We start from the raw sequence: 16,476 nt of genomic DNA, 5'->3' as shown, positions 1-16,476 counted from the left end.
GAGGGCAGGTATGATTTATTGTTTTTCTAAGAAAAGCTCTCACAGTCCTTTTGCCTGATTAAGAATGGATAAATGCACAAATGTGCACTGCAAACGGACCCACAGACAAAAACAAACAAACATTCTGAGACACAAATACACGAACAGAAAGGCACACAATGACATTTTTAGCTGCTCACTAAAGTAACACTGCTCTGAAGTCATGAATAAAGTTCATCAAAACCTCTTTTTATTTTTTTTAAAAATGCTCCATTGGATGTATTTTGACTATTTTTATCTTCAGTGTCATCTGTATTTATAGAAAAACAAAAATCACTCATGTACACCCAGTATTGGCAAGCTATCATTTGTTTGAAATGTTTGAATGGTTGAAGCAGTGCCCACTATTCATTGTTCCTGAGCTAATATTTTAACTTGCTAGTGTTTGTTTGGATGCATTACTTTGTGTTTGCATTACCAATGTGAAAACACACATGAATCCATAAACAGTGAAACTTCCTACTCCCTGCTCAGAGCTGTGTCAGCCAGGTCCAGCAACCAAGCAAGCAGCTGTGTCATATCCTCTTGTTACTTTTACATTTTTTTTGTTGCTTTGCAAAATACCTCATAGCCCTGTTGTCACTGCCACTGAATTATGTCAGAAAACGAAAGTGAATGGGCTTCTTCTACCCAGAGTCCTACAAAAAGTGACTGCCATTCTGAGGAATTACTGTTTGCTCTCAACAGCAGACATTATCATTACTGCTTATTTTTAGTTTGCGCCAGGATAAAAGCTCCACTCTGTTCTCCTCAGCTGACTGGACAGCTTCCAGCAGAACAAATCGTGTTACCTGTAGTCAGCAGCACTGTTTTGGCCCACTTCTCTGAATGTGTGTGTGTGTGTGTGTGTGTGTGTGTGAAACTAGCCACCACTTCAAATCTAGTAACCAGTGCTCTTTTTCAAATGTTTACTGTGTACACACCCACACACACTTCAACCTTTTCACTCAACCACAGACGTACACACTCTATCTTGCACCCACATACACACCTTCTTTGTCGTCATGGCGAATGATGGCATCCTGTAGGATATTGGCGAGGCTGAAGCGGACCTGGTGCTTCTTGCGGTGGGTGGGTGGGGCTCGAACCTTGACTCCACCTTGCTGGCGCTGAAGGTTCTTTTCCCTCTCATAGTATGCCCTTATTTGGTCACAGCGCATCCTCCTGACCAGGCGCTGGCGCTGGCCGATGGGGAGAGACTCCAGCAGACACTGGTCTATCTCCATGTTCTGACGAAAGACATTACATAGCTGGAAACAACCTGGTGAGAAAGAGACAGATCATGACAGAGAGAGAGAAAGACAACAATAATGATGTTTAGAGTCACAAAATTATACAGCTGCATAAAAATAAACGCAAATGCAATTTATTTGTGCACTATTGCATTGCATGGACATACTGTAAGCTCTCCATGCAATGAGTGAGGAAGACAATCTGGTGAATCAGTGATAACACTGCAGACCATAGTGTTTACTTATTAACACAGTTTGATGCTGAGCTAATGAGACAAGGCTCAGATGATAAAACACAAACGCTGTCTGCTTCACCTCCTGGCAGAACTGTGTTTAAACATCTCTCTTATTGTTTTGTGTGAATACATGTATGTTTGCATGTCTGCAGTCTGCCAAGTTGTGTGTGGGCAATTACTTAGCATATTTACCGTAAAGGAAATGTTCTGTGTCTGTTTAGCCCTGGGGTGATTTGAAAGAAGCTTCGCAGTGTTTTGTGTGCTGTCTGTCCTGTCCCACAAGAGTCTAGTGATTCTCCTGACTCTGCAGAATCTCTCTGCCTCTCGGTGGAACTTAGCTAAACAGATCTCATCACAAGGAAACTGCTAAACCTATTGTGCATGCAGTAGGTGAGTTCAGAGTTTGATTCATTTAGAGTATTTAGTACCACACACTCCACAAAAAAAATTATATAAGGTAGGTTTAAAGTAGACATACGTACATCAACAGAGGAATTTAGTCTTCATGTAATCTGGCGTTGAACATACTGGCAATTTGACAAATTCAGGTCACTGACATCCCAGAAGACAAGCAAAATGATGTCTTTGCAGAAATGTTGTTTTTCTTTCTGACTCACCAGCTCATCCCTCTTTGGCCCTGCTGTCTATATATCTCATACCTTCTTTTATCAAACTCAACTTTACTGTTTCTCTGTTGCTCTCCTTCTTTTGTGCCCAGTTTGTTTTAATTCTTCCATCCTCTGAGCATGTATGTCTCTCCAGTGACCTGCTTGAATTTGGCTCCCTGTCTCTGTGTTTCATTTCACTCTTTCTCTGTCAGGATGACTGAGCACACATCAGTCTGTTCGCCAGGTGGAAAGTATTGTTAGTAGGACACACTTTAAGTACTACATGTTGTCCCCATGGTTCCCCATCCCCCTCTGTCTCTTTCTCGCCAATTTATCATCTCTCTTGATCTCTTTATATATCCACAGAGTGACGTGCAAAAGTCTTTGAACAGTGCTAACATCAAGGAGTGAAAAATAACGTAACAATAAAAGATGTCCTCAGCAGTCCTCCAACGGACATGAATGGACTGTTGCTAATTTGTGTCTACGTTATACAGTAGGGGCTGAGGTGTGTTTGGACAAGATCTTTATCTAACAGAAACAAAGTCGTCTTGGCAGACAAATGGAGCTGCTGTGTCTGTATGTGCTTTTTTCTGTTTGATATATATTTACACATTCATTCAAACACCTGCCCCCTCCACCCTTCTTTGTCACACATACACACACTAACACACCTCCTGCACAATACACCAGTGCCATCTGCTCTGGTTAGACATGTAAAGAAGGTTCTTTTGTGTTCAGGTTCCAGACAAGGGGGGTCATTATTATACTGTTCATGCCAGGTGTCTGCTTCAACTGTATTTTATTTTAGGAACTTGGCTGCAGTTTGAGCAGACACACACATACATAAACAAAAAGATACTCAAGCTACTGCCTTAAACAATATCGTGCCACTCCATCTCTCCACAGTCCAGCTTCCACAATCCCCTGTTATTGCCTCCTTTTTTCCTCCACTCTCATTTCTTCCCTCCACCTTTTCGCCTCCTCAGTCCTTTCTGATATGTGACATGCAGTAGCAGTTGAGGTGTGTGGTCAGTCTGTCCATAGTAGGCACCTATGGTGCACTGATGTAAGATACCCTGATCTACAGTATACTGACACATAGTTCACTGCAGGGCAAAAAAAAAAACAGAGGATGAAGAGCAGAACTCATCATCACTTGCGGTGCATTAAATTCATCACACATACACACATCACACCCCAGATGATTAACCTCAGCCAGCGTGTCAATGGCCGGGGAGGATATACTTAGAGTGCAAAGCTCAGTCAGTGAGAAGAAGTGGCTGAAGGGCTGAAACAGATTATTTTCATTATAAATTCATTATTATTATCATTATTTTCTGGATTAATCCACAAATCATTCAATCTGAAAAATGTCGGTAAATTGTGACAAATTCTGATCGAAATTACATGAAGCCTATCATCAGTATCATCATCATATCTTCATATTGCTAGTCTTGTCTGACTAAAGCCGTATTCCCATCACAACAGAAAAACAAGGGTCCTGCGCTGCGGGTTCTGCACTGGCTGGTGCAGTACTTGGTGGTCACTTTTATCCTTCACACTCTCTGTCATCCTCATACAACATCTATGAAGCATACATTCAAGGCTACAGGCTCCTCAACCCATAACTCCCAGCACATCAGAGATGTCACATGAAATGTTATACTTATGCAAACATGACTCACACACAAGACAATAAGGTATATGCAGTGTATAGTAAATTAGATTACAAAATAGTTTATCAAGAACAGCTGAACACATTAAAGTAAAATAACAATACGTTAGTAAGATGTTTACATAAAGTGATACAAATGTGCCTGTCCAAACAAATGATGATGTATTCTCAGTGTGCGAAAGGGTTCACTTTAACTGCACCTCAGTTCACATGTGGCTTTAGATGTTGTGATATGTTGTAACTAACATAATTTGTCCCTAATGATTTGTCATAACCTTCTGTGCTGCTGTATGTACCATCTGCAACTAATTCATACTTAATTTTACTAAATATTGTTAAATGTTTCCACAAAATTTACTTCAGGGTTGGATGGAAAAATGACAGTAGGACATAGTGACATAATGTCAAACAAAATGACAGTGGCATTAGCTGCTGTGTGGGATGGACAGCTCTGAATGGATAGATGCAATCTGAATGAGAATGGGAGAGGACAGTAGGACTGAGTCTAATCGGAAATAGAGCTGAATGAATCTGAGGAGAGATGGAGTAAGTGCAGAGACAGACAGAGAGAGATAGAGATAGAAAGCAGTTGCTTTCGTTTCCTGCCATTCCATCTCCAGGCTATCAGTTATTGATTGAATGTGGAACATCCTATGCAGGCTCCAGCTAATAACCCTGACAGCATAGCAGGGGCTTCTAAATTAGAAAATAGCACACAAACACACATGCATAAACACACACACACAGGCTGCAAACTGCAGACACCATGAATATGCAGGACGCAGATAGATCTATGTAGCAGGTAGCAGGTAGACATTTGGGGTAAGACAGGTTGACTCTCAGATTCAAGGAGAGACTTTATGGCAGCCTGCATCAACTCTATCATAGAATTTACTTATTTATCCTCTTTACTTCCTTTATCGCCATTATCTATCAAATGGCAGCATCACTCTCCCTTATCCCTCCCTGAGTCTGCTCATCACTCTTTGCATTACTTGGCCGCATTCTTCATAAGTCACTCATACTATCCTCACCTCTTTTCCATTTCCCAATCCCGCCATTCCCTCCCTCTCTCCATCACTTCTCTAAATCACCCTCAGTGTTTCTCCATCTGTCCTTCTCTCTCTGAAATGACTGTCTCTCTCTGTCAGTCTGTCAGTGTGTTATGAATACACCAGACGCTCATGGGATCTGCATCTTTGTGGCTCCATTTCTTCTTTCTCTCCCTCTGCCGCTACCTGCCGCATTCACCGGTCAACTTCACACATCTGCAGCAGCTCTCTGCAGCAAGCTCACACACCCACTTACTGCACGCACGCACACACACACACAAACACAGGGTCACAAATACCCATTTGAAGTTTAGTTTGTGCTGCCGTGTCGACAGCAGGTGACCAGAATCCTGCAGCATGTAAACTCATACAGTTTATGACCCCTTGCATATATAGTAAGTGCTAATACCCAGGCACACACCCATGTCTGAGGCATACACAAGTACACTTGCACACACACTTGCATGCACAGATAAAGAGATGCTGAGTGAGTACTTACAGCATTTGATGAAATGGTAGTGAGACATTTTCTGAGTAAGTCAGACAGTCCAGCAGTCAGGAAGAAAGGTAGGCAAGGAGTCAGTAAGTCAAGCAGGCAGGCAGACAGTAGGCAGCTACAGGTTCCAGCAGAACTAACTAATGCAGAGCCTGTAACCCAGCAGGATGCATTATTAATCTGGCTCCCTGTATGCTATCCAAACTCTGTGCCTCTGTCTGCATTATTCACCAGCATCAGCAGCAGCTCCAGTTGCAGCCCATCCAGCATTTACACGGGCCCAGACTCACACACGCACACCCGCACACGCATGCACACGCACACACAGACATACACTCCCTCGATCCACCCGTCAGTAAGGGGAGCTGCGGCTGTTTCTAGCACTCCTCGCCTACAGCCAGATAACCGCCGCACAGCGTCTTCTCAGCCACGACCAACGCACGTGCTCCACTCGCGTCACTGACTGACAGCCGGCTTAGCCCACCTACTGCTCAACACACCCCCAATGACGCAATGCTCTTCACCTCCTTACACACCCCCCCTCCCAGTCTCCTCCTGCCACACATACACACACATAGGCAGTGACTCATACAGATGCACACTTCTCTTTGGACTACGCTCTACCTTTTCAGGCAAAGACATTAAAAAATCCAAAAAAAAAAAAAAAGCATAAAAAAAGGGGAGGGAGGGCAGATAACGAGCAGAGAGCAAGGGAGGTCAGTGGAAAAAACAGAAGGATAGAGATAGGAATGAAAAATGGAGGAAATGTAGATACAGCAGGGGGAGCAAGAGAAAGAAAAATAAGCAAGAGATGGCAAGAGACGAGGGGGGGCGTTAAATTGGATAGAAGGGCAGCTAAAGAGAGAGAGAGAAGCTGCTGCAGTGCGGCTTTTGGTGCGGTGACAGGTTAAATGCTCATCAATGGTTTTAAACTGGCCACAGATTAACTACAGATAAGTATAGTTTACTAAAACGGTGGGGCTTGAGACCAGTACAATAACGCACACACTATCATGCATTTATTACGCTCTAACACACACACAGTGTTAAGTGACAAACCATGCACTGTGTTTGCAGTGTGAGTGTGTCTGAAGGCAATCTCTATGACTTTGTGCTTTACGACTGATTTGCATATATGAATACCTAAGCTTACATTAGAATCAGGATTTGCATGAGGAGGGTGAGAATGTGAGGATGAGAGTGAGAAAGAAAGAAACGGGAGAGACAGAAGGACTGCAGATACACACGTACAGTATGATTGAGAATAAAACAATTTACTGGGATGCGCAGTGTGTGCCTAAAGCAGGATTGTGAGACGCATTCTGAAAATCTGTGCCACGGTTCTTGCACATCTGCAGGTTATACGCTGCATTTTCTGAGGGAGATTTTGAGCTGTTACGTCCCACTCCACATGCCGATGTGTGACAATGAATGGGCATGTGGAGATGGGATAAAAGAGCATGAGAAGCAGGTGAGGTTCATTTTGGGATGGCAGTGAACGTAGAGGAGGAGCAGAGCGAGCTTGAAAGAGAAGGGGAGGAAGACAGAGGCTGGGAGACAGATGTGCGTGTATGTGTGCCAGACTGGATGCTCGAGTAACTCCTGTCACAGGAAATCAGGTCACAGAAGCAACTCGCTGCATCTCCCGCAATAAACTGCAAGCGCAACTACTTTAACATCTACCTGAGTGAAATAATACGGCAGGTTTGTGCGCTGTGTGTACATCCAGGTCCAGGTGCTTGCAAAGATTACACTACAGTGAATACAAAATGAGTCACATTGCTTAACACCACCCACAGCATACATACACGCACAAACACACACACACACACACACACACACACACACGAAAGTGTCGTATTTTTGGTCAAGGATATCACAATGACTACTACACTACACTAACACTTCACCCGTGACAATACAGACCTTACAGTAGATCTGACAAGAGAATGTCATGTTTTTCCATTTAAATGTCATGAGACATTAGTGGCTCGTGCCAAATCTTCCTATCTGTGCCTGTAGCGCTATACATGTACAAGCTGCATCAGGGAGCAGTGATGTGCTGGAACATTGGGACAAAAGGTAACACAAGGTCTCAATGTGAGACATCCTGCTAGAGGGCAAGACAACTAATCTCTGGTGTTACAGTGACAGGACAACGGGTTGGAGCCATGTCCTGATCATTTCTACCTCTCTACAGCTACAATTAGGTCAAGCACCTAAGCAGTGAGGTACACAGTGAGCACAAATAAAGTGGAGAAAATAGAGATCAAGGGACAGATATTTAAATCTCTCTGTTAAAAGACAAACACGTAGCAATTACTGGTGAAAGAGGCTTTTTTTTAAAAAATACTGGTGGAGAAAAAAATCTCTGACAACTCAATTTCTCACCGTGCTCACTCACACGTTATCTAGATGTGTGAAACAATATGTATGTTATACACCTGTGTATATTTGTACAGAATCAGAACCAATGGTGGCTCATTCTGTAGCACATGAAGTATTTGGCTGTGTGGAGACTGTGTCTCTCTGCTTCCACATAGCAGTGACAAACTCTCATTGTAGCAGCTTTTGTCCCACAGGAGATGACAGATTTCATTCTCTTTGACACAGCTGTCATTCTGCCATCATCACCCTCAGGTGTCAATCAATACTGTGACTGTGTTAATTTGTATGGCTACCACCCTACAGTGTCTGCATATCCATGCTTGCATGCAGTCTGTTTAAATGACACTAATAATATGGGATGTCTGATGCAGGAAACGTTCCCAATTACAGCAAAGCCAAAGGCACTGATAAGTTTGGGGGAGATGCATTATATATGAAAAGAGATCTCCTTGGATTAATTATTCATCATATGTGATTTACACAAATAAATATTTATTTATTTTACAAGCCAAATTTTAAATTTTGAATACTATTTGCATGTGTTATGGGTTGCTAAACATTTCTGTGTTGTGTACCTTGTGTACTAGCTGGCACACGTGCACCTGCATCCACACACAACAAAGCTTTTTGAGAAAGGGAGCGTAGCAATTATTTACCAGAAACGAGAATCCCTCAAGTCTCAAAGGACCACTTGACTAATACAGAATGTATGTGATCACAATCTATACTTAATGAAAAACACACACACTTTTTCTCTCTCTCTCTCTCTCTCTCTCTCTCTCTCTCTCTCACACACACACACACACACACACACACACACACACACACACACACACACACACACACACACACACACACACCACTGAGGTTAATCCAGTGCCTTTCTATTCACTGGATTACGTTATCTCCCTCACCTCCCTCAGTCTTTATATTAACCCCTCTCCTCTATACCAGCATGGTCAAAGTAATTTGGTTGTCCTTGAGCACAAAACAATACTGTGCATATATAATATTGTTCCACACAAGGTGCTCCATTAAATATGCAGTGAATTTTATAATATACTATGTGCATGCTGCGGTTTTCATGCTGAGGTGACATCTTGTGTTTTTGTCACTACATGAAGTTTTAGTGTTACATTTCCAAGCACTGCTGTTGTTTTTATTAATCATGCTACCGACAAAACACTTGGAAGAGGTCCGCTGTTTATTTTTTCAGTATTTCTGTGTGTGACACTTTTAACTAGAAATGGAAGTGTGAGATTGTGATTGTTGTTTTGAATGACTGGTTAAAACATATGTTAGAATATGTAATAACTAGGTTTTGCAGTGAGCAGCCATGCATCAACAAGGGTGCTGACAGTTCCACCCTGGTGGATATTTGTTAGCTGCTTAGGCGAGGGAGATGAAAATGTGGAAGACCTAAATGTAAGAATGAAATATTTATGACCAAATGCAACTGAGAAGTGGTAGTCTAAAAGGCTGAACAGATATCCTTTGGCTACGCAAAGATGGAATGATGTAGTGTTTTGCACCAGCTGTTGTCACACCTGATTTTTACACAAGATTTAGTGTCGCTTCCCCTCCTGTTCTTAGACGGTGTGTTATCATATCAAAGGATAATATGATTCTTAGCATGGCAAAATAAAAATCTATATAATGGAGCGGAAAGTAGCACCTTCATTGGCTGGGGCAGGATTTAAGATCATACAAGGTAAAATGCACAAATAGAAGCTTCTAGCGTACACAATGGCAAAAACAGAATTAACAGCATTACTCACAAACAAGACTTAAGTGTATGTTGAGTGCAATACAAAGCATTACTGTAGTAAGAAGTGCAAGAAAATGATACTTTTCTAGCTTTGTTCTCTTATTCTTGCGTTTTTCTGTGCAAAGGCTGCAAACAGCATGAGGGAATTTGCAATGCTGAAATTCTCTTGGATGTGTGTCAAGGGTTTTTTTTGATGAAGTTAATTAATAATTGATGAATTACTCAAAAAACATCAGAAACAGAAACAGTTTTCTGTCCACGGACCTCTGTTTGCACATATGAAATCTGTCTTAATCTGAGTATCACCCTGTGGGCTGGATTATATTGTAATCCAACCATTTTTTCCTCCAAATCAGCAGCTCAGTTCAGGTTTAAACTCAACAGCAGGTATTACTATCTAATATTCATAATACTAGGTTGTAGCCTAGCAGCAATATTGGTCAATTCCAAGGTGGATCGCTGCCTACAAGAGGATTTAAATACTTCTCTACATGATGCTATAGGGCACAGAGAAACACCACTGACTCAAATAGTTTATATGCCTCACTACAATCCAAATAGAAGGTAATTAATGTTGCATAAATTTATGAGCATTCTGCGTTAGACAGATTCATTCAACTTATAGCACCAGGCCTTGACACAATAATAGTTTTAGAAGTGCTTATGGATGAGATACAACTGCCTACAACTGCCTCAAACAAAAAAATACAATATTTATTGAGACAGTTTTTAAGTGATCTAAATTTTTTTTTTTTATCAAAGGTCAGTCTGGAGGCATCATTTAATGTAATTCTCATTAGTTTTGAGGGACATGTATGTATAGTTTCAGATAAATAGCAAAGCCTGTCACAACACTGGATCAGCGCCATTAGTAGAGAACACATTAAATACATGATGGCATTTAAAGTAAGAATGGCATCCATGTAAAAACCAGTCACACTGTCCATCTGTACAAAGGGGCTATCACACTGTGACTCAATCGCAGACAGTTGTTCACAAGACAAGTGTTGCTTTCAACAGCTCACAGGCACTGATCAACAGACATGGCAAAATTTCCCCCTCAGAAATCTGTTTGATGGGCTTGACATAAGGCAGGCAATGTCCCCTTTGCCCCATTTGTACCAAACTAAACAAGCACAAACAAGCAATACTTGTGAGGCCAATTGCTGCACATGGGCACACACCATGTTGAAATTTTGTGCGGGTACACATTCAATGTAAAACAACTGAGCAGGCAATAACCTTCTGAATGACTGCAACCTTCCTAATCAACAGATTGTTAACTGGCATAAGAGCTCACTGCTGAGCCTTTGCCAGTTCACATAAAAACTAAACACAAATGAAATGTCAATGTTAAAACAGTCCCTGGGGCTGAGTTTCAAACCTTCAATACTTCCGCCTGTGGCACTGAGTATTAAAACTTTTGTTTACCACAAGTTTCATTATTCTTGGATTGGGTAATTCCTTTTCGATAATTTTGCCCATGTTTGTATCATATTACGGACAAGCTATTGTATGGCTGCTTGTGTTTGGACAGTATTTAATGTTTAAGAAGTTTAGCTTCATTTGATAAATTTCAAAAAAATAACTCCAACAAATGCTCACTGTTAGATACATTAGTCAGCTCAATACACACAGTAAACATGGTAAAACGCTCCTTGATATTCAACTATAATTCTTTCACCTTAGAAGATCTTCATACAAACTGACAGTTAAGACAAAAATGGATTAACTCCCACTAAATGGTTGATCAATATTATCTATCCCCTATTAGCAAATAAAACAGGCAAACTGATGGGTATAGTATGTTATTACACAATTATTTATTAATTATTCCTACACTAGATTGGCTGGATTCTCCAGCAGCTAGGTAAACCTTAATTTCTGTAATTACACAGTTCAAGAGTCAAGAGCTGAACTTGAGAGGAGTCTGAGTGAAGGACAGAGAGATAACATCTGTACCATCATCCAGTTGCTAGATTGCTAAAGACTGGCAGGCTGATTCAGCTAATTATCACTGCAGGCCAGGGGGAGAAAAAAACAGCACAAAATGGAATCAGAACAGAGGGAGAGTACAACAAAAATCTGTCAGTCAGGTAAACTTGACAGACCAATAAAGTAAATTAGTGTATGACAAAGGCAGTGAGAGACAGAGGAGAGCTATAACAATTATCAGCCAGTTTCTGTCCTCTTACATGTTCTTAAACTGAATAACTCCCTTTCCGCCTATAATTACTTTTCATTTTCTCTCTCTAAAACACCTCTCCTCCCCTCCTCCTGTCTACTCCAAAATCCCTTAAACTGGAAGCAAGTCCATCTCTCTGTCTTTGTCTATCCCTTCCCTACCCTTACCCCTCACTGCCAGCTCCAGGCAGCTGATACAATGGACAATATGGGAACGGAGAGGATGCCTGCAACATTCAATAAGAGACAATCAGTAACCAGACAAACAAAGGAAAGCTCAACCCTGCATGTGAGCAGCTCCAAACTAAAGCAGCACTACATAAACAGCGTCCTGCTCTTACCTTAATCTGCTCCCAGCTGACTGAGAGTGAAAACCATGACCACCGCCTGACTCATACTGTATTAGTGACTCACAGTGAGCTAACGGACTCATGCACAGTTGGAACTAACTACTAATGCACATAACCGTTCTGCTTATGTTCTCATGCTAAGCTCACAGCTGCTCAAATTCAAGAGCCAATGTTCCCTAATATACCAAATACACATACACACTGTACTGTGCACACATTCCTAAACATTTAAAATATACTCATCCACCTGTTTCGCCTTCCCTTGGCAAAGCCAAAATACTGCAGACACAATAAAGAGTGATGCCAAATGGTGGGAGATAAAAAAAAACATCAGGAGTAGGAAGAAAAGACTTAACGAAACTTAAGTTTGATATTAACGGTTTGAAGTAAACTGTTTTATAGCACTATTTGTATCATATGCAAATTGTGACAGTTTTGAAATACCGAGCACAGTCTACATAGAATTAAGTGTTGAGATGTTGAGACTGTGGATCTACAAGTGGGATCAGGCTATATTAGTTCTCCCATCAAGTCTCATTTAACAATCAGATTTCAAAGCAAACGCGGAAAGTATACAGACATTTGGTCACAGTGCTATCAGCAATAGTTCAAGTTCAGCTTTAGTCTTGATAAACCACTGCAAAAAAACAGGGAAGTAAAGGGTTAAAGGAGAGGAGTGACAATGGGAAAAACTGTAATGACCCTTTTCAACCAAACAGTAGCAGGAACTAACTTTTGCAATTTTTTTGGAAGACTAGACAAAAGTACAACAGTATCGCTTCAGTAATCAAAATGCCTTTTAAGGCTTACAGTCTTCAAAAAGACTTTCTGCAATGAAAAGGGCCATATGAAAAAAAGTAGCTACTGATGAAAACAGTTTTAACATAAAATAAATCTCTGCATAACCCATGAGGTAGACCTACATACCTAAACTCGTAAGTATGTTTAAACATGATGGTGTTTGTTTACAGGACCAGTCACCATATCTGACCACAGCCTTACCAAACAGCTGACACCACAAGAAGGAAAGACTGACTATACACACACAAACACGTACTCACAAACCACACACGCGCACAAGCTGACTTCAGCATGGTGTAAACACATCATCATGTCGCTAAGCAACCTCCTTGAAATGCATCCTATTCTCCAGTAGTCAGGAACAGTGAAGAAGAGAGTCACGGAGTGAACTAAGAGATCAAAAATAAAACTGAACTCACTGAGATGATGCAGTAGCAGAGGCCCAGAGTGGAATGGTTTAGAGCCAAATTTAGATGATTTACTTACAACCATTACCTACAACATTGAAAAAAAAATGTTTCGCCACACGGCAGCTCTGTTCTCAGAGTGGAGAGAGAGAAAGATATCTCCACTACTGACCCACTTGTGCCCCCAACCATGCAATTCAAAATGCTGGCAGACTCACAGTCATTCACTCAGCAGAGCTCTTCAAATGACTTATATTGTCTCTGCTGGAGCCCCTTAACATCCACCCTGATGTCTTCTCAATACATATGCCTATGTATTTGCAAAAACACAGTCATCCACACCCACTAGGGTTGTCACTTCTTATTTGAAATTTGTACATTGGTTTGAACGTGGGTCAAGAAGTTCAAGTTTGAACTGTAATGACCTGTTTGAATTCAGAGCTCACAGTCTGTACACACCACAGACTGTTTGAATAAGTTTGCCTTGTGATCCAGCAGAGGGTGCTCTAAAACTTCACTATTAGTTTGACCTATGGTATACCCTATTGACCTATCAGTAAACTGAGCCAGGACTGTCATGCTGTTTGCCACAAAAATGCAAGATAATCTTCATCTTCACCACTCTGCATCTAAGAAGCAGTGAGTGGAAATATTTTGGGACTTAGACCATAGATGGCTGTTTGGCAACTTTGTAAAAAAGTAGCTGTCTTACAATACAGCGACAACAAATCTGCAGACTCATCTGCTCGTCACCCCAGTAAGGCAGCAGCAGCCCTCTAGACCAGCAGAGCAACGTCAAGTGTACAAACTCATCTCACTGCCTACTATCTGACACACTCACTTTCAACAGGCCCCTTGCCAGAAGCTCATAAAAATGCTATCAGCAATAGGATAGCAAGGTTTATATGCAAGGGATATGCTGGCCATTGGTATTGTTTCGGGAGAGGGGTTTTGGGATCTCATGATGGAAGTGGAGCCATAATATAAAACTCCAAATTGCACCACAATCTCAACACACATAGTACAACTTTATGCCACCCCACTAAACTGTCTGAAATAGCCTAATGTGTATTCATCCTCCTCCTATTCATAATTAATGCCCTGAGCCTACCAACAGTACTGAGGCTGAGCAGATTCATTTCTAGCACTACTTCTCAAAGACACCGTCACAGCATCAACACTGCTACAATAAACTCTATCTTAAATGATCCACTCTAAATTGACTCCGATTCCCTCTTTAACAAAACAACAATCATTTTTGTTCAGCTCTGTTTGCAACTAATCATTCTGCCTTTGCTCCTGAACACTGTGTTGTAAGAGTGCAGGTAAATGTGTTACATATGCCAGGACACAAACCCTTAACCCTTACATAACATCCTGTGATTTCTAAATAAAACAGGATAACTTGGTTAGGAGTGACAGCTTAATGACTAAATGCAAATTGAAAATGTAAATGTATCTCTTTGCATATTCTCCCTGGATACAAGCAGACAGCATGGCGCACACAAGACTGTCACAGGAGGCCAAAACACAAGACTGCCTTCAGTACAGTGGCCTTGGAGCTTGGATGCTCTGCTCAGCAACAATGTGGCCTTGATGGTGGCCACCAGAAAAATGTGAAACAAACCACCACCCCCAATTTACCTCAACAACGTGAGACATGATGCATTCCAACAGATCTGTGGGCCAACTGATAGATAGTAATAGATTATACTTTCCAAATCTAGACTAAATGTTGATCCTTTGATCCCTGAAGTAATCTGTTTCTCCATTCAGGTTGCTTGCCAAAGAGAAGAGACACTGAGCTAACTGGCTTTGCTGTGATCTCTAGCCCCTGCTCTTCAGCTCTGGCTGGTTTGTCCCTCAGGGGTCAATGCAGGTCAGCTTCATCATTAATCATACATCCAGATGAATGGCATGGGCTTTGCCAATGAACTCACAGCAGGGTGGTGCACCTCAAAGGAAGAAGACCACCCTTAAATCGGAGGAGTCAGGTTCACACTGAACTGCTGGAGAAGCGGCTTCTCTGCAGAAGTGTTTTTAGCAAGACTTCACATGCTCCAACGGTGCTGCTCAGTTGCTGACCCTGTGCTTTGATCTCGCTGTGGAGAGGTACAAGTGATAAGCCAATTTCCCAAATGGACCAGAACATTATGGCATGATAACTGAAGGTATCAGCACGCTGACTTGCTTGACAACAACACCACAACAAGGCAGCATGTTTCTCTCTTACACACATAAACATGATCACAACAGGTTCACACTCAAGTGCAGCACTAGAGTGTGACAGCCCATACGTGTACCCCAGATTTCTCACAGCCCACTGAAATCATTCTTGCACAATCAGCTGTTCATTCCCAGTCAGAAACACACACATTCTTCCACACTAACCATCTCATGATATATTTAGACCAATGACAACTGCACAGCACATCTGCCTTTCCTTTCATTGCCTGTGGCACGCCGGGAGCAGCACATGACATCTATGAACATTATCACACACGTCCTCTCTCTGTGTTCGTCTCACATGTTATCGAACCTGAAGAGAGTTACCAGAGCGAAAATCACACCTACACTCGCCATCGTCCTCCAAATCAGCCGTCACTCTAATGAGAAGGGAGGGAACAGAGGAAAAGCGAAGCCTTACCGGTGAGAGCCCGACCACAGGAGACACCAGAGTACGGAGGAGGGAGAAATGTGTCTGCCCGACAAAAATCCCAACAAGAGCCGCCTCCCCATGCTCCGCCACCAAATCAATTTCACACTCCCTCACCTCCCCGCCACTGTGATGTCACTCATTCATCCGTTTCTCCGTAGCCATGGCAACTCTGCCGCTTGGACCTGTTCATTCTTCTACGTCTGCCTTTCTCTCTCTCTTTCTATGTCCCTCCCCCTCTCCAGACCCCGGTGAAGCCAGCCCACTTACTCCATCTGAGGGGTACAGCTACACCCCGAGCCTCACTTGCATCCACCCCCTTTCTTCTCCAGTAGCACATTGCGGGGCTGGTGTAAAAAACGAGTAGGAGGGTACAAAACACAAAAAGGGGAGGCACCCTGGATTCACCTCATGCAGCATACACGCCCTGAAGAGCTTGTGGTCAAACAGACAGACTTTTTTCAAAGCAACCCATAAAGACAGAAATGGCAAAGAGAAGTGCCAGACAAGGGAGACACAACAGAGCCTGAATAGGAACAGTCTCGCCTGGAAATCTCTTGTTTAGACATGAGCCAGCTGTC

The 16,476-nt window shown here is 42.1% G+C and overlaps 1 protein-coding gene across 5 annotated transcripts in view; it reads right to left on the bottom strand.

The window, feature by feature from the left end:
* myo16 (myosin XVI) overlaps positions 1-16,476 on the bottom strand; it is a 97,272-nt gene that overhangs the window by 71,612 nt on the left and 9,184 nt on the right. For 3 of the 5 annotated variants that reach the window (XM_071476518.1, XM_071476527.1, XM_071476509.1), the window contains exon 2: positions 1,031-1,300. In XM_071476518.1, the coding sequence (XP_071332619.1) occupies positions 1,031-1,265 (235 nt within the window). In that variant the 5' untranslated portion in view covers positions 1,266-1,300. Of the gene's footprint in view, positions 1-1,030; positions 1,301-5,344; positions 5,999-16,476 lie in introns of those variants that run through there. The other 2 variants (XR_011690874.1, XM_071476501.1) reach the window with 2 other exon arrangements.

Source organism: Trachinotus anak, unplaced genomic scaffold, assembly GCF_046630095.1.
Source record: "Trachinotus anak isolate AG129_WGS33_773 ecotype Australia unplaced genomic scaffold, CSIRO_AGI_Tana_v1 ptg000001l, whole genome shotgun sequence".
Taxonomy (NCBI): Eukaryota; Metazoa; Chordata; class Actinopteri; order Carangiformes; family Carangidae; genus Trachinotus; species Trachinotus anak.
Note: the sequence above shows the minus strand (reverse complement) of the source record. Positions and strands in the feature narration are given on the sequence as shown.